This window comes from Argopecten irradians, chromosome 5 (genome assembly GCF_041381155.1).
Source record: "Argopecten irradians isolate NY chromosome 5, Ai_NY, whole genome shotgun sequence".
NCBI lineage: Eukaryota > Metazoa > Mollusca > Bivalvia > Pectinida > Pectinidae > Argopecten > Argopecten irradians.
The window spans coordinates 31,884,869-31,903,794 of record NC_091138.1 but is presented as its reverse complement, the minus strand read 5'-3'; the positions used below and the strand labels follow the sequence as shown (position 1 = coordinate 31,903,794).

Below are 18,926 nucleotides of genomic sequence, written 5' to 3'. Positions count from 1 at the left end.
GGCTTAGTGGTCAAGGTGTCCAACATTCTACCACTACCCCCCCCCCCCCCAAAATATATCTGGTTTTTGGTGGCTTAGTGGTCAAGATGCCCAACATTCCACTACTAGCCCTTCTATATATCTATGTTTTGGTGGCTTAGTGGTCAAGGTGTCCAACATTCTACCACTAGCCCTACTATATATCTATGTTTTGCTGGCTTAGTGGTCAAGGTGTCCAACATTCTACCACTAGCCCTACTATATATCTATGTTTTGCTGGCTTAGTGGTCAAGGTGTCCAACATTCTACCACTAGCCTTACATATCTATGTTTTGCTGGCTTAGTGGTCAAGGTGTCCAACATTCTACCACTAGCCCTATATATCTATGTTTTGCTGGCTTAGTGGTCAAGGTGTCCAACATTCTACCACTACCCCCCCCCCCCCCCCCAAATATATCTGGTTTTTGGTGGCTTAGTGGTCAAGATGCCCAACATTCTACCACTAGCCCTACTATATATCTATGTTTTGGTGGCTTAGTGGTCAAGGTGTCCAACATTCTACCACTAGCCCTACTATATATCTATGTTTTGCTGGCTTAGTGGTCAAGGTGTCCAACATTCTACCACTAGCCCTACTATATATCTATGTTTTGCTGGCTTAGTGGTCAAGGTGTCCAACATTCTACCACTAGCCCTACTATATATCTATGTTTTGCTGGCTTAGTGGTCAAGGTGTCCAACATTCTACCACTAGCCCTACTATATATCTATGTTTTGCTGGCTTAGTGGTCAAGGTGTCCAACATTCTACCACTAGCCCTACATATCTATGTTTTGCTGGCTTAGTGGTCAAGGTGTCCAACATTCTACCACTAGCCTTCCACCTTTAGGTCATTGTTGTCAGATGGTTAATATGTCTGACATTTTACTACTCACCCTCTAACCCAAAGTTTAATCCTTTGAGCATGCTGGCTTAATGGATAATGTGCCAAACATTTTCTTTCAAGCCCTTCCACCTCTCCCACATCTAAAATTTGCAAATATCAACCAATGTATATTGTTTTTTCTTGGGGTGAGCTCATCTTTACCAACAAATTACACTATCATGTTTACAAATATTAGTGCAACAGAAAAGAAATGCAGAAAGTAAAGATGGAATCTATCTAGCACAAGAAGATATTATGTGGCTAATTAACTGCAGCATGTTCAATTCTAGTCGGTCTTGGAGGCAGCTGTGTTTCTTAATTGGATATGAAATGTCAATATCCTGACTTATATCCATTAATAACGGTTGATTTATTTCGTAACAATACAAACTATTATAGCTATCAATATCAAAAAAAACTTCACCACTTCAATCAGCTTTCCTGGTGAGGTAATCGCTAGCAGCACGCGCTAAGGTGGAAAACATTGACGTCACAGTCTTTACTCTAGATAATTTGGTTGCATTTTGGACTTAAATTAATGATGCTGTGAACTTTTAAAATGTAGTCTTTACAGTTTTCTAGTTTCAGATTATTACATACAGTGGTAATATAACGTAACATATACATTACCTATCTACTTTTGTCAAAGCTACTAAATTAATTTTTTTTAACTTTGTAGATTTGTACATATCTAGTTAATACAGAAACACATATAGTTGAAATATTCTTTATATTTCTGTCTTTGTTATGACATTAATGGGAGGTGATTGGGTAAGGTGGTGCTGGGTGGGGTGGGGTGGTGCGTGGGGTGGTGAGCGGGGTGGGGTGGTGCATGGGATGGGGTTGGGTGGTGAGCAGGGTGGGGTGGTAATGGATGGGGAAGGGTAAGGTGGTGCTGGGTGGGGTGGGGTGGTGCGTGGGGTGGGATGGTGCGTGGGGTGGGGTGGTGCTGGGTGGGATGGTAATGGATGGGAAAGGGTAAGGTGGTGCTGGGTTGGGTGGTGTGGTGTTGGGTGGGGTAGTGCTGGGTGGGTTGGGGTGAGTGGGGTGGGATGGGGTGGTGTTGGATGGAGTGGGGTAAGGTGGTGCTGGGTGGGGTGGGGTGGGGTTGGGTAGTGCTGGATGGGATGGGATGGGGTGGTGGTGGGTGATATTGGGATGGGTTTTGGTAGGTCATATACTGACACTCTGCCCCGTCCCATCCTGTCCTGCTTTGATATAAATATACTTGTTAGACATTATATGGTAACACTATAAAATGGTCTGGAGTTTCACTATTGCAAAGAGACACAACACAAATATATCACAGCCTCCCAGTACACACAGACATCCTCTATGTCTGTATTTTAAGTATGATAATTGTCCGCTACCAGCTTATTTGTGTCATTTCCTTCTACCATTATGATAGACCAATGAGGATGGTGCCACGGTGGCCAGGTGATTAACATGTCCCAACATATTACCACAAGTCCTATACTTCTGGGATGGAAGTTTGAATCCCATGTTGTGGCATTTGACTGACCGATGGTTGGTGGGTTTTCTCTGGATACTCTGGCTTTCCTCCACCTTCAAAACTTTACAAATCCTTATATGACCAGTAAATAGTGTTAATCTATACCAGTGAAGAAGTATCGTCTGCCAAAAGGTTTGATATACCAGATATCATATGAAGGAGGTTTATTTGATAAACTTAATTGGCATATGAAATTATATTGATTGCATTATCTATGCTACTAAAACTATTTTGATAATATTATTTCACAAACAACTAGAAATTCAAAATCATATTGAAGGAAGATGTATTCTTTGAATTATTCCCATGATGCACTGGGGGTTGTCTCCAGCAGAGGTCTAAAGCAGAGAGAAATGGTATTGGCGCTGCCATTATTTAAGCGTTGCGTGTATAATTATTATATTTTTTCTGTTTTAAATTCATTAGTGTTTAAAACAGATGTGGAAAAGATATTTTTATCTCTTTGTTTTAAAATTGTGTGGCAATTGTATTCGGACTGAGTTTAAAAGACGAAATTTCACTAGCCAGAGAGTTTTTGTCAAAGAATTGATTTTAAAACGAGCTAAAACAATTTTAAGATGACTTCCAGCACAAACAGATGAACAATAAACTTATTTCATTGATTTGAATCCTTTCATTTTCTTTTGGGCAGCATTATTCAAGCCAATTCTTCTATGAAATCTTCTCATCAAAGGAATTATCTAAAAATTCTGAATAACATCATCTTCAGATGTATTGTGGAAAAAGAAATACTGTTTATGCTGCCTGAAAATAGAAAGTTACTCTAAAAGAAGTTCTTTTTATTTTGTTTTATCTCGATTAAAGATATCGGTTGGAAATGGAAAAATCTTCAAGGTCATAGATCTAAAAACACCTCGTCTGCAGAGAACTCCATAACTAAGATCATCAATTTAAGAATGTCTCAGGGTCATCAGCCTTTAAAAAGTTCAAGGTTTTTTTGGTCTAAAAGAATTAAATATAGTGTAACAATATCCTTAAAGATTTCACTGCATCAAACACTTGTAAATTATTCTTCTTCATTGATACCATAGCTATGGCACCTTACGGTTGTTTTGTCCTTTTTGAAGTGGCGGTGTCATTGATCTAGAAATTCAAGTGAAGCGACATAACAGACGATTTAAATTGTAAATTCTTATTCTTAACGTCATCCTTGATACTCCAGGGGTTACTATCACTGACGTTATATCCACCCCTGGACTATCTTATAGTAAAACTGGAGGCAACAAAAGACACAAGTAATTTGATCCTTTGATGTGCATCAAAGTAATTATATAATGTATGACTGTGTTGTTTTGAAGTTGAGCATCAATCTCTCTGTAATCTTCAAAGTAGGTCTCTGCAGGCCTATGACTGGTCAGGTTTTTTTTCCTGAACTGCCTCCAGGTTTACTATGAGATAGTCCAGTGGATATAACGTCCATGATAGTAACCCCTGGAGTATAGAGGATATTAAGCAAAGCTGGTTGGGTAACAGTTTGTATGTCTAGCTTTACTTATTTATATACCCCAACTTACAAAAGAAATATAAAAAGAACATAAAACAAAAATTAATTGGTTTTATATATTCAACATCTTTTATTTATCTTGCAGGTTTTTGGATATTACCTAGCCTTTTGTGGAATAGGATTGAAAAATGCTCAGCTTTATGAAAAATCTTTATTAGAAAACAGAAGAAATCAGGTAAGAAAGTCAAATTTAGTATTTCATTTCAAAATTTTAGATTTTTTGACCTCATGATGAAATTAAATCTGAATAGAAATCAATATAAGTAGGTTTGTTTAAATAGATTTGATGTTTCTTATGTAAAATAAAAATTGAAGATGTTTTGAAGGTTTAATAAAGTATTGATGTCACTGTTTTTTAATTTCATAGGGATGTGAAAGAATTTTGTTTGCAAATTGTGTGAATCCTTGTAGTGAAATCCGAAAGTCGGACTTAGTATGAAAAAAAATTAAATAAATAACTATTGAAATATGATATAAATTATTTTACACACAAATTAGATATGAAAGACATGTTTTCCAGGTGCTGTTAGATCTAGCACGTGTGATATTTGAGGAACAGAGCAATGTAGCAAACCTTATCTACAAGATCATGATGCACACACAGTCCCTCCTGCAGTGTCAGCGTTGTCAAGTGATGCTGATCGAGGACCTATCCAAGGTGAGGTGTCAGGCCAATTTCACCCCCTGATATTGTGTTCCGCTTGTAGTCATCAGCGTTCACACTCAAAAAATACCACTTGGTAACTTGGTAGATAGGATATTCACAGCTTAGATAGATAAAAATTCACTGCTTTTGTTAATGTTGTTATTAACATCAAGAGAGAATGATTATTTTCATTGTTGAATTTAATTAAAATGTTCAAAATCTAGCTGTAGAATAACATCTGGTGTACTTTTTGAAAGTCATGGATTTTTTGTATAATTAATCTTAATAGCTGATATCATTGCGCTTCCATTGCTTAGTAGTATAAAGGTTTTGCTAAGATAGGAATTTTCTTGATCTTTGAAGCCTAGAAAGTTGTATATATAGACACCAAAGGTCAATCTATTCAAATCGCTTTTTGTCCTTGGTCCATTGTCCGTTCTTCCATCTGTCCATCCGTCCGTCTGTCCGTTAACATTTCTTGTTACCGCTATTTCTCAGAAAGCGCTGAAGGGATCTTTCTCAAATTTCACATGTAGGCTCCCCTAGGGCCCTAGTTGTGCATATTGCACTTTTGGACCGATCAGTCAACAAGATGGCCGCCAGGCAGCCATCTTGGATTTTGACAATTGAAGTTTGTTACCGCTATTTCTCAGAAAGTTTTGAAGGGATTGTTCTCAAATTTCATGTGCAGGTTCCCTTAGGTCCTTACTTATACATAGGTAATTTTGGGACTGATCGGTCAACAAGATGGCTGACAGGCCACCATCTTGATTTTGATAATTGAAGTTTGTTACCGCTATTTCTCAGAAAGTACTGAAGCAATCTGTCTCAAATTTTATGTGTAGGTTTCCCTAGGACCTTAGTTGTGCATATTGCATTTTTGGACCAATCGGTCAAAAAAAAAAAAGGCCGACAGGTGGCAATTTTGGATTTTGATAAGAGAAGTTTGTTATATATCTCAGAAAGTACTGAAAGGATTTTTCTCAAATGTCATAATGAGTAATATGTAGTAAAAGTTTGAAAAGCAGAGAAAAGATCCCTCTTTCCATTGTCAGACGTAGATCATTCTTAGGTGGGCGCCAAGATCCCTCTGGGATCTCTTGTTTATTTTATCTATTTACTATTTTCTTCTTTTTTTTTGCAAACTGTTCTGCTACCTAGCTTATCATGATGTAAAATTTATTAAGACTTGAAAAAAAAAAATAAATAGCATGCAAGAAAAATACCCCGGCCTGCCTGTAAAAGAAAACAGACAATGCTTTATCATATCTTAAAACTTACTTTAAAAATTCCCCAGTATTGCTATAACTTAAAAGGAAAAGGAAACTGTGGGAGTTTCCTGTGTCATATGGCTGGCCACCACACAAAGCAGGCATTATCCATTGTGGGAGGGGACAGAATCTATCAAGTCTGTGACACCCTCAAATTAGCTGTCCATCACCTTAACCATTATTAGTTTTTTGAGTCTCTACGTTGTCATGTGGTCTCTTGATAGCCATCTTAACAGACAATCAGTCCTGAAGTGGTGGTTTTACCTCCCCCGCCTCACGATCACAATTAGCCTGCGTGTTTGATGGTTTAATTACGACACAAATCCTGTTCATTCAGACTCTGAAGTGTACATGAGCCCTGTCATTCCTCTGCTGAAGTAGACACATTTATCAGGTGTTTATGTAATTATTGGGTCCTAATTAGCAGACTAATTACAGGGCGTGGAGAGGTAGGCCGTGGAGCATGTAATGTCTCAATTTATGATCACTTGTCACACAATATTACGCAGTTTTCTCCCCTTCTTCAAGATTATACAATGCCATCTTCTTTAATACCATACACATTTCTCACCCCTTCTTCAAATATCTATTTTTTGAGATGTTTTTGTCAACTTGTAAATAGACAAAAACATTATTAACATTTCCTTCTTCAAGACTATACAGTTCTCTCCCCTTCTTCAAGACTATACAGTTCTCTCCCCTTCTTCAAGACTATACAGTTCTCTCTCTTTCTTCAGAGATTCATCTTTTGAGATATTTTGTCACTTTGGAATTTGACAAAAATATAACATTTATCTTTCCTTCTTCAAGCCTATACAGTTATCTCCCCTTCTTCAGGAATATACAGTTCTTTCCCCATATACAAGACTATGTACAGTGCTCTCCCCATCTTCAAAGACTTTAAAAGACAATGATGTGATAGAAGTGTCATCTTTTGAGATGTTTCTGTCACTATGTAATTTGACAAAATCATTTTACCTTTGAGATGTTTTCGTCTTTGTAATCAAAGAAACCCTTCTAAGATATTATTGTCACTATGTATACTGCAATGGAAAACAGGCCTTTGAAATCTTTTTGTCACGATGTAATGCGATAAAAAAACTGGGGAAAAGGTGGATTTTTTGTCACTACATATACTAAAAAATATAAAAAATGTCTTTGAGAAGGATGACATTGTGTCTTTTTTTTTTTATTTTATCAATTTAAAAAAAAAATTGTTATTGTACAGTAAAAACCATTTTGAAGCATAGCCATTAAAAAGCTTTTATGTAATGTAATTTAAAGAAAATCTGGCCATTTGGAAATATTTTGATTGTATTATTTACAAGTTATGAGAGAAAATGTTGTGATTGTGTCCCCTAATGTGATTATTCTCTGTGTGCACACTGCAGACACATTCTTTCTACGCTTCCATTGTGAAAACGACCGTCCATGTAAATATGTAAACCTGTTTGGACCCTTTGTTACACAGCTCAATGATCCACAAGTTTAGGTACTGAAAAACAACATTTGAATTTGTGTCAACACATTTTGCCAATTTTTTTAAATATTTTTTTTAGAGATACAGTGAACATATTGTAAAATATTTTTATAAAAAGTTTGTTTACAACCAACTCATGAAAATAATGTTGCATTTATGTTTCTCAACAAATAGCCATAATGTGTGTAACACAAAGGGTATGAATATTAATTAAATGAACTTATTTGGTCTCAAAAGATTATTTATCATGATTTCTTTTTCAATATGTCATAGCATATTCCCTCTTTGCGTAATACAGAGTTATCTACCATTGTGATGTCATTAGTTATGAACAGAATTCATGTAAATTTCTCTGAAATATGACGCTATGCTCAAAAACACATGACGTCACAATCAATATCTACCTGCAAGGGTAGATAACTCTGTAGTATGCAAATATGAAATATTTCTTTGAATATTTTTTCTTTTCTTTAAAGCATATTACACTTGAGGATATAGGTATTAATTAATATATAATATACAATTCTTTTCAATGAAAATAAGATGTTACACTTACAAACACCTGATGTCACAATCAAGACTGTCCCCAAAGAGGAGATAAATCTAATATGTAATTACCGAACAAGTTTGGTCTAGTTCTTACGCAGATGCAGTACCTAGTTTGTGAAAGTTGTTATTGGGCTGTGTAGCAAGTCAGGGCTCTAGCTTATTCTAGTTTTGTTACACCCTTAATATAATCTATCCCGCATGTATATGATGGTTGAATATTTATGTTGCTTCTTTTCAATTTCAGGACAAAAACAAAAAGCTTACTATCAAAAAAAGCATGGTGAATATTACACTCAGTTTTTATTGGTGCTTCTCCGATTTTTTATACCTTACCTCATTCACCCCTGAAATTCCGAAATGGACTACTCTAGCCTTTGAACTAGAAGATTCTAAATGCATCTTCAGGAGTGAATGGGTCAATCCTATATAACTTGCACTCTAATCATGGTGTGACATGCACTGAAGCTTGTGGACAGGAAATGATTTTCAGGAAGATGATCTAAGTATATTAACACCAACCCAAATTTAACTTGTGAATCAGACCTCTTTTCTAATAAAAGCCTGTAAAAGTACAATTTATTAAGTAAATTGCAGCATGAAAATTTTAGCTTATTTTGCTGTTATAAAATCTCTGCGAATATATCCATGTGTGAACATATCGACCATATTTACATTAACAGAAGACCGTAAGAAAATTGCTATTAAAAATAATTTACAGCAATACAGTTAATTCAGAAGATTTAACTTTTGCTATGATCATTCAAATCACCAAATCAATGAAATAAATTACAAATGTACTGTGACACAGGCATTTTAATTCTTTACATCTGTTTCATGATAAAAAAGTGAATTACAAAAAATTATTAAATGTGGATCAAAGTCTACCTGAAAATCAGAAATGTTGAAATAAAGTACAAGCACTGATTGGAGATTGCTTGTACAACTAGTATATGACTTTAACTTTACTTACATAGTAAAGTGAATCTGGTAGATTTTCTTTAGACACACAATAATGATATTTTTTAGAAGTCGTATGTATGCATTGTCGCACACAGATCGTCTTGGCATGCTGTGTACTTTAGGAAGCTGTACTCTTGATTTAGTGGTATATGAACTAGTTCTAATAGTTCTATATTCTACAATGAAGTAAATCTTAAGTGTAGATAGCAAAGAAAGGAATGAATTTAGTAGTTAGCTAGTAAGGTCATTATGATCAGTCAACTTTTTACTGTCAATCACTGAAATTACTCCGTAATTGTCAGTAAAGCAATCAGAAATTAAATTCACATTTTAAAATCAAATTATAAAATCATTGAACTTAAATGTATCATACAATGGGATTAATTCACGTACCACGTGATACCCAATAATGTTTGTGTGAGACTAGTATCTCCAATGGTGATTGAACCAAATTATTTTAGATCTTCCCGCAGAAATTATCGTGAGATATCATCCCTTGGTATCATTCCATGCCCAATAGCAACAACAGTTCCGCACAAACGTTATGGGGTATCACGTGGTATGTGAATTATTTCCATTGTATTCTAGTTATTAGACTTTTCTATTCAATTATTTCAGTTTTTTTTAATGATCAACTTAATAACAGTTGTGGTATATACATGTAATACATAAGGTGTGTGTCATTTAAGGATTTAAGGATTAAATAAAGTTCAAATGTTGTTTTGCAAAAAAATAAAATCAACTGGAAATATCAACTAAAATTTCTATAGTATGATCATTAGAATATATTTTCAATCGTAGATTAAATTACATTTGATTATAAATGATACCCCCCGTAATAATTTTATCACTAACGAAGCCTGATGCCACTAACACTGTTTGGTTTAATTACTCATTTCACTTTAACCAGAATAAACAAACTTCGGTAACCCATTCACCCCTGAAATTTTAAAATGGACTGGTCTATTCTTTGATTAAGAAGGGCCTAAATGTGTCTTCAGGGGTGAAAGTGTCAATAAAATCTTACACAGGTCACACCAAGTACATAAAGATATCTCAACTTAAGTGAAAGATTTTGGGTGATCAGCGTGGGGCATGCTGAGTGCTTACCAGCCAATTTTTTCGGTTGAGATTTCCTTTCTTCTGACACAAACGTTTGATGATTCCACACTGAAAAGATATATGGGATAAAATTCCAATTATTAAAAACCATATTTATGACGTCATGTGCATTAAAATTGTTGATTTTATTGACAACAGTGTTATGCCGTATTGATGAGTTGAGCCGTCTTTTCATAACCAAACATACAGATTGTTAAACCAGTGAAGTAAGAGAAATCTTTTTATCAATTTTGGAGCAAATTAATGAAGCATGTGGGTGGTGTGATGAAAAGATTTTATCAAAAAAATTCAATTTTGTTAAAAGTTCAGCGTATAAAAAAAAATGATTCGGCATGGCTAGGTTAGTGAACAAAGACATCCTAACCCTCATATAAAATGATGCTGTAGGCTACTAACATGAGAACAATGGCTTTGCTGCCCATATTTATACTAAATTGGTGAGGGAATTTGATAGTTACCGTAATTTTTTCGTGGTATGATGATAGTGTGGTGTTTTCCTGGATTACTAAGCAATTATTTTGCAATACGTTTAATAATAAATATTGGTCATTTTGGGAACTCTTCAATTACCAATCAAATTCACACAGATATATATATTGGTGATGAAAAGGAATTTGTTGACTAATGGATTCAGCCAATCATTTACCTTGTTACATTTTGGTGATGGAAACAATGTTATATATATCCTACCCTATGATTGGTGGTTGGTTTCATATGTTAACTTGTATATGTACAGACTTTGATATGTGTATTATGGAATTTGAAAAAAAAAAGTTCCTGCATCAATTTAGAAATTGTTTATGAGAAATCATTGAAAAAAAGTGTTAGGGGGTATATCACAGGGACCTGGCACGTTTTGTTTAACTAACAGTATATATATATATATATATATATGATAAATTTAAAGAAAAATCCTTACGGACGAAATCTATTTATTTAATTTGAAACAGTCTGAAGAGCTCCCTTGAATGGGGCGAAAGCGCTCACTAGTCAGTTGTTATTGTTTTTATTTCTTATATATATATATATATATAATAGTATATTATAATATATATATATATACTGTTAGTTGTAAATTAATAATGCACAAGTATACTATAATATATATATGTATAACAGTTATTGTTGGTTAAAAATTTTCGTGCCAGGTCCCTGTGGGGTATATTATGCATTGATGGCAAATCTTAAGAGTAAATAAATCTATCCAAACATCCTGACTGTAGTTATTGTAAACCTATTTTCTGTTTATTTTTCATTATTTGAAAGGCTATTATGTGCTAAAACATATTAATAATGCACAAGCTTACAACACACATTCATTGTTATAATGTAGAACTTTTTCTATCTCCTTAAGGTTTCGGTAAGATGTTTGTAACATATGTATAACAAACTGTGCTTATAATAAATGAATTCTTTTGGTCCCTAGACGTTTGTTATAACCATGTTTTACTGTTAATTTCTGAAGATAAATTTCAATAAGATAAGTTGTTAGTTCACTTATGTCAAAGGTACAGCTGAACTTTATAAGCATATCGGTTCTAAAAACCAGTTTTTGCTCATCTGCAAAAAGTGCAAGTGACCTCACAGGCTATGGCATTGTGAATTGAATATCTGTTTTATCATGTAGAAAGCTTCCAAACAATTAATTAACTAGTAATTTTTAGAATATAATATAACTAATATTACCCTGATCAGGTTAGAAATTGGATGCTGGTGTATATTTAAGATGTAATTTGATAATAGATAATAAAACACAATTTATCTTGTATTTCTAAAATCAAATATAATTTAGGGACTAATTGCCAAAATCATCTTAAAATAGGATCTACCAACAGAGATATGAATCCTGGTCCATTTCCGTCTATTTCTGTCATTAGCTTACTAATGGCCGACAGACTTCCTGCACTAAATATCAAGATCCTGAATCCTGAAACTCCAATGGATTAGTGTTAGTTTAAAACTTTACTTGAGGAATACATACGCCTTTGTTCATTGAATTGATCATAATTAATTGAGAAATTTTTATCACAATATTGATTTGAAGTTTTGATCACAACTAAGTGAGAAATTTCGATCATAATTAATTAAGAATTTTTTATCATTACTAATTGAACATTGATTTTCATGGAGCAATGATGAACAATGGAGGGGGGCATTATATTTTGTTTTACAGTTTCCCATTTCTGTTCTGTTATGTCTCAGTTTAATACCGAGACAAGGATATTAATTTGTCTGAAAAAATTCCTTAATCTTTCAAAGTCTCATAAGTAATAAAATATTTCAATCAGAAAAATCTATCATAAATATATTGCGGAAGCTTATGACAGTAGCAAGAACTCTGGGCCTTTGACTTATTTCTTGCATCACAAATAACTATTGTAAAGGCTTATATTTTTTGAAATTTTGAAATTATTCTGATTAATACACCTGCTTATTGGCTTGTATTCACATTTTTGTTGCAGGGAATATTTTCTCAGGTGTTTGATCTGGAGAATACAGATTTTGACAATAGTGATACATTCAACAGAGAGTGGTAAGATATCTGTCTGATAAACACTGAAAATTATAAATAGATATAGACGCGTCTAGTTATCTCAATGTTAAATTCACTCACAATCAGTGAAAATTCATATGAGAATCAGAGAAAATCATTTGGGGGACTAATAGGAACTAAATTAAGATCACTTACAAAAATATTGCAATGAGTAAACCACAAATTGATTTGCAAAAGATATAAGAAGATGCAAAGTATTTGATATAGATTCAAAAATCAAGGTAAGTGAGGCATTAAAGGGTGGAGAGGGTATTTATAGGAACAGGAGCACTTATTGGATCAAATATGGTAGTAGCTAATAGAAATGAAGCTTTCATAAGATTTCGAAATGTTTTTGAAACACAGATTGATGTATGAAGAGTAAATAAAAAATGGCAAAAAAAACCTATTTATGGACACGTGTTGTGAAAGGTTAGATATAATTGGCTGAGAAACAACCATGTGATCTGTTCCAATAATGATGGCCATACAACCAATATTGTTCTGTTGTTCAGGGTTGTGACCGTAATTTGTTCAGTAACAAGAAATGTTTCAAGAGACAGTTGGCACTAATGAGTTCTGTTTTAAAATATCTAACGGTTTGCTTGATGATTCTCTTGATTGATTTTGCAAATGTCAGAAACTCAATTATTTTTTAAGTTTGTAAATGGCCCAATAGCAGGTGGAAAAGTGCTGTAAATTATGAGATAAGTTCGGTCATCAATATCCTGTGTAAAGCCTCAGGCTCCAGCATGGAATCTGACACCTGCAATTCTTTCATCATTTTATTAAGCCATACAAATGTAGTCCAATCAGAAATGGGTCAATTCTTCTCATACAAACCAAATAGGTGCTGAATTATCTCCCCCTTGTTTAGAGAAAATTACTGATATTATCTCCCCTGATCTCAACTGATATGTCATCTCCCCTGATATAAGGCAAATAATCGAGAGAGAAAAAGGACAAATATTGAAATGTTGATATCCCCCATAAAGAACCATTGATAAATGACTTCCCCTCATTAAAGAAAATAAATCAAAAACGTTTTCACCCCTTATAAAAACAATATTTTATCACATATCTCTCCATATAAAGAATAAAATGATTACTTACCAGGGTATTATATTTTCTTATAAAAGTAAATTTAATATTGAGTTATCTCCCCTTATACACAATAACAAGTAACAAGTTATCTCCCTTTCTACAAGCAAAATTAGTATTTTTTAATGTAGTATTTTAAATTGAGGTTGTTTTTTATCAGGCCTGCTGAGCCCCGATTTCCTATACATATCGGAATCTCTGGTCATGTAGCTACAACAGGGGAGGTATGTACAACACTTACTAGCCAGCCTAACTCATGATATTTATTTAAAATCCATTAGATATTCATTGTGCATGTATAATAATTAACATTTTTAACTTCTGTAAAATCAAGTACAGTCAAATCTGTCTATAATGACCACTCAAGGAACAAGTGAAAAGTGGTCTCTATAGTCAAATAATCATTATACACAGGTCACATTGTGTTATTAGAGACCCTTTGAGACCCTAGACAAGTGGTCTTAATAAGCAGGTGGTCTTTATACAGAGGTGGCTCAAGCAGGTTTCACTGTACCTTGAGTCAATGGATTCAAGCAAGATATAAATTTTTAACCTGAATCATCAACTTTAACTGGTATTTTATATTATGACATCATCATAGATTCTATCTCTTTCCGTAACACCAGGCTATGTGGTCATGAAACAATCTTAGATCTGTTTGCTTAGCCAATCATTAAGGGCGAAACACTTTGTAATGTCATATGCTACAAGTATATATTCTTGAGACTGTTTTAGATTTGAGATTATTTCATCTTGGGACCTGTTAAGAAAAATAAGATCAGAAACAAAGACTCCAGAACAAAATTTCAGCAACTGTCATTTATACATGCTTATTTTCTGTATTTCCAGACACTCAATATCCCTGATGCCTACAAGGACAAACGTTTCTACCCCAAGGTCAGTATTATAAGACTATAAATAACTTTTTTATATGTTGTTGATTTCAGATGTTTTTCATGACTTTTATCTCCATTTTTATATTTAGTTATGAATATAAGATGAAGTAATTCGTTTAACCTGCTTCCAACACCAGTTATATATTATCTAATCCTACTCCCTATAAATAGACTACTGTTTTGATCTTTCTGGCGGCTGGCTCATTTCAATAACACAGCAGTTCTTAATGTAAACCATTTGCTCTTTGCCGAGTGGTAGTAAAAATCTAATGTATATATTTACAGGCAGATGAAGAGACTGGCTTTGTAACGAAATCCATTTTATGCATGCCAATCAAGAATTCCAATAACCGCGTGATTGGTGTAGCACAGTTGACCAATAAACTGGACGGCACAGTTTTCAACAAAAACGACGAAAACCTCTTTGAAGTGAGTTCTTTATGGAAAGGGAAATCGTTGTTGATTGTTTATTTGTCATTGTTTTTTCAAAATTTATTTGTTTTGTTTTGCAAAGTTGTTGTTGTTTTTTCTTGACAATAGGTTCTGATTAATTACCCTAAATGATGTGGTCACTAAGGCAGGTTTCACTGCGTGTGTATTTGTAATTTTTCTTCTTTTTTTTTTCAATTCTGAGAAACAACATACCGTCTTGAACCCAATAAACACCCCTTTACCTATAAGTGACTCCTCCCCTTTTCTAGGCCTCAGACTCACTTAATTGAATTTACTTCTTTATCAATACACATGTTTCAATATTCCAAAATGATGTGGGTTAAGTACAATTTACTGTGGATTAATCCCACCTTCCAGTAATTGTAACGTCACAAAAATCACGTTTAAACGTGATGTCTCAATCACCGGAAAGATGGGACTAATCGATTTGTACCTAAGTTTTGGTATTTCAAAACCGACTATTAAATGTCAACTGAAAATATTAATACAACATAGTTTGTTTGTTTTGTTTCTATTGCAAATTGATCTGTGAATTACTATACATTGACATACAATGACATACAATCATTACCGTTAGTTGAATACCATTATTTCTCTCACAAACTACTGATGTCAAATCTGTAGAAATATAAATTCTCTCAAGGGTAGATAACTCTTCTAGATATTAGAAAAAAAATCATAACATATGAAGAATTTTACTTACATGGTATCAGGCCTTACATTGATGTCAGAGCTAGGTTTTACTACTTTGTCAATCCATTGACATTTTGTATCTCTGTTGTATAATTAGAATCTGGGAGATTCCTGTAACGATAGTGTTTACTTTGAATCGATCCAAATTCTTTTGGGGTGAGAGATTCATTGTACTGAATGTTTTCGTTCCAACACACGTGTGAAAACACAGAAAAATCGGATGATTACTCTATTTTTACATTCCATACATCTGTCAGTAATCTCTGGCTGTTGACTTGTAGGCCTTTGCCATTTTCTGTGGAATGGGAATCAACAATACTCAGATGTACGAGACGGCCGTCAGGGCGATGGCCAAGCGGAGAATCGCCCTGGAATGTCTCTCATACCACGCAACAGTCCCAGCCGACGAGGCCAACAAACTCAAGGTAAGTGTTTCTTTGGCAACACATAAACAAAACAAGGGATCTGCTATCCACCCATCAAGGCTTGTGACTCTCTGAAAACTGAGAAACATGCCTGTCTTGAGTTGTTGCGGCTGTGTCATGCAATTGCAATAATGTTATGTATTTAACCTGTGTATAGGGACAATGGTATCTCAATAATATAACAATGTATGTAAAGCATGACTCATTATTTTTATATTTGAGGTTCCATAACGACCACAAAAAGAACAAAGAATTCTACACCACAAAAAATTTGTGTTATACAGTATAAGATGGTGTTCCTTGGGAATTGTATTAAGGTTAGAAAACATCTTTCCTTGGGAATTGTATTAAGGTTAGAAAACATCTTTCCTTATGAATTGTATTAAGGTTTGAAAACATCTTTCCTTGGGAATTGTATTAAGGTTAGAAAACATCTTTCCTTGGGAATTGTGTTAAGGTTAGAAAACATCTTTCCTTGGGAATTGTGTTAAGGTTAGAAAACATCTTTCCTTGGGAATTGTGTTAAGGTTAGAAAACATCTTTCCTTGGGAATTGTATTAAGGTTAGAAAACATCTTTCTTTGGGAATTGTGTTACGGTTAGAAAACATCTTTCCTTGGGAATTATATTAAGGTTAGAAAACATCTTTCCTTGGGAATTATATTAAGGTTAGAAAACATCTTTCCTTGGGAATTGTATAAAGGTTAGAAAACATTTTTCTTGTGAATTATATTAAGGTTAGAAAACATCTTTCCTTGGGAATTGTGTTAAGGTTAGAAAACATCTTTCCTTGGGAATTGTATTAAGGTTAGAAAACATCTTTCCTTGGGAATTGTATTAAGGTTAGAAAAACATCTTTCCTTGGGAATTGTATTAAGGTTAGAAAACATCTTTCCTTGGGAATTGTATTAAGGTTAGAAAACATCTTTCCTTGGGAATTGTGTTAAGGTTAGAAAACATCTTTCCTTGGGAATTGTATTAAGGTTAGAAAACATCTTTCCTTGGGAATTGTGTTAAGGTTAGAAAACATCTTTCCTTGGGAATTGTGTTAAGGTTAGAAAACATCTTTCCTTGGGAATTGTGTTAAGGTTAGAAAACATCTTTCCTTGGGAATTGTATTAAGGTTAGAAAACATCTTTCCTTATGAATTGTATTAAGGTTTGAAAACATCTTTCCTTGGGAATTGTATTAAGGTTAGAAAACATCTTTCCTTGGGAATTGTGTTAAGGTTAGAAAACATCTTTCCTTGGGAATTATATTAAGGTTAGAAAACATCTTTTCTTGGGAATTGTATTAAGGTTAGAAAACATCTTTTCTTGGGAATTGTATTAAGGTTAGAAAACATCTTTCCTTGGGAATTGTATTAAGGTTAGAAAACATCTTTCCTTGGGAATTGTATTAAGGTTAGAAAACATCTTTCCTTGGGAATTGTATTAAGGTTAGAAAACATCTTTCCTTGGGAATTGTATTAAGGTTAGAAAACATCTTTCCTTGGGAATTGTGTTAAGGTTAGAAAACATCTTTCCTTGGGAATTGTGTTAAGGTTAGAAAACATCTTTCTTTGGGAATTGTGTTACGGTTAGCAAACATCTTTTCTTGGGAATTGTGTTAAGGTTAGAAAACATCTTTCTTTGGGAATTCAAAAACCTGTCGACAACATACAAATGTATGTATTATTTGTAAAAATTCCAGAGAAATATGTCAGCTTTTTCACTTTTTTATTGGTAATGTTATTGATATAGGCCCTCTGGGCTTTTTTCAAGTAAATTCAAATTTCAAAATCAATTAATCATGACGTGAGCTATTTCTGTTTTCACCTCTGTGCCAATCCACTTAACGCTATGGTGGCACAGTGCACATGTAAGCTAATCCAATTTCAATGAAACCCATCAGAGCCACATGGCTGTCTTCACACAGCCAAAGGACATTCACTTCAGTAAAAAGCATTCCATTATTCAATTCTCTTTTTTTTCTTAAAAAGTGAAATGGTTTTAGGGGAGAAATATATTCAAGGCAATTTATCTTAGTAGCTTTTTTTTTCTAAAATATTCTTCGTCTATTTCATGTCTGCTGCAGCTACTTGTAATTCTATCAGACATTGATATAAAATTGGCAGGAATTTTATCTTAACATTAGAATTTGATTACTAAAGAATTGGCTGAGGTGTGACTTAGGTGCAGTTGTGGGCCAACACAGACTGAGGGGGTACCTAGGTAAAACTGGGCCGACACAGACTGAAGGGGGTACCTAGGTACAACTGTGGGTAGAAACAGACTGAGGGGTACCTAGGTACTACGGTGGGTAGACACAGACTGAGGGGTACGTAGGTACAACTGTGGGTAGACACAGACTGAGGGGTTACCTAGGTACAACTGTGGGTAGACACAGACTGAGGGGGTACCTAGGTACAACTGTGGGTCAACACAGACTGAGGGGGTACCTAGGTACAACTGCGGGTCGACACAGAATGAGGGGGTACCTAGGTACGACTGTGGGTAGACACAGACTGAGGGGTACCTAGGTACAACGGTGGGTTAACACAGACTGAGGGGGTACCTAGGTACAACTGTGGGTCGACACAGACTGAGGGGGTACCTAGGTACAACTGTGGGTCAACACAGACTGAGGGGGTACCTAGGTACAACTGCGGGTCGACACAGACTGAGGGGGTACCTAGGTACGACTGTGGGTAGACACAGACTGAGGGGTATCTAGGTACAACGGTGGGTAGACACAGACTGAGGGGGTACCTAGGTACAACTGTGGGTAGACACAGACTGAGGGGTACGTAGGTACAACGGTGGGTTAACACAGACTGAGGGGGTACCTAGGTACAACTGTGGGTAGACACAGACT

General features: G+C 34.7%; 1 protein-coding gene across 2 annotated transcripts in view; it reads left to right on the top strand.

Moving 5' to 3' along the window:
• The window catches only part of LOC138323543 (dual 3',5'-cyclic-AMP and -GMP phosphodiesterase 11-like), an 80,509-nt gene that overhangs the window by 42,443 nt on the left and 19,140 nt on the right, over positions 1–18,926 (top strand). The window contains exons 3-10 of one of the 2 annotated variants that reach the window (XM_069268214.1): positions 4,028–4,117; positions 4,463–4,600; positions 8,133–8,168; positions 12,433–12,503; positions 13,765–13,828; positions 14,454–14,501; positions 14,786–14,929; positions 15,928–16,071. In XM_069268214.1, the coding sequence (XP_069124315.1) occupies positions 4,028–4,117; positions 4,463–4,600; positions 8,133–8,168; positions 12,433–12,503; positions 13,765–13,828; positions 14,454–14,501; positions 14,786–14,929; positions 15,928–16,071 (735 nt within the window). The remainder of the gene's footprint in view (positions 1–4,027; positions 4,118–4,462; positions 4,601–8,132; positions 8,169–12,432; positions 12,504–13,764; positions 13,829–14,453; positions 14,502–14,785; positions 14,930–15,927; positions 16,072–18,926) is intronic. The other variant, XM_069268215.1, reaches the window with a different exon arrangement.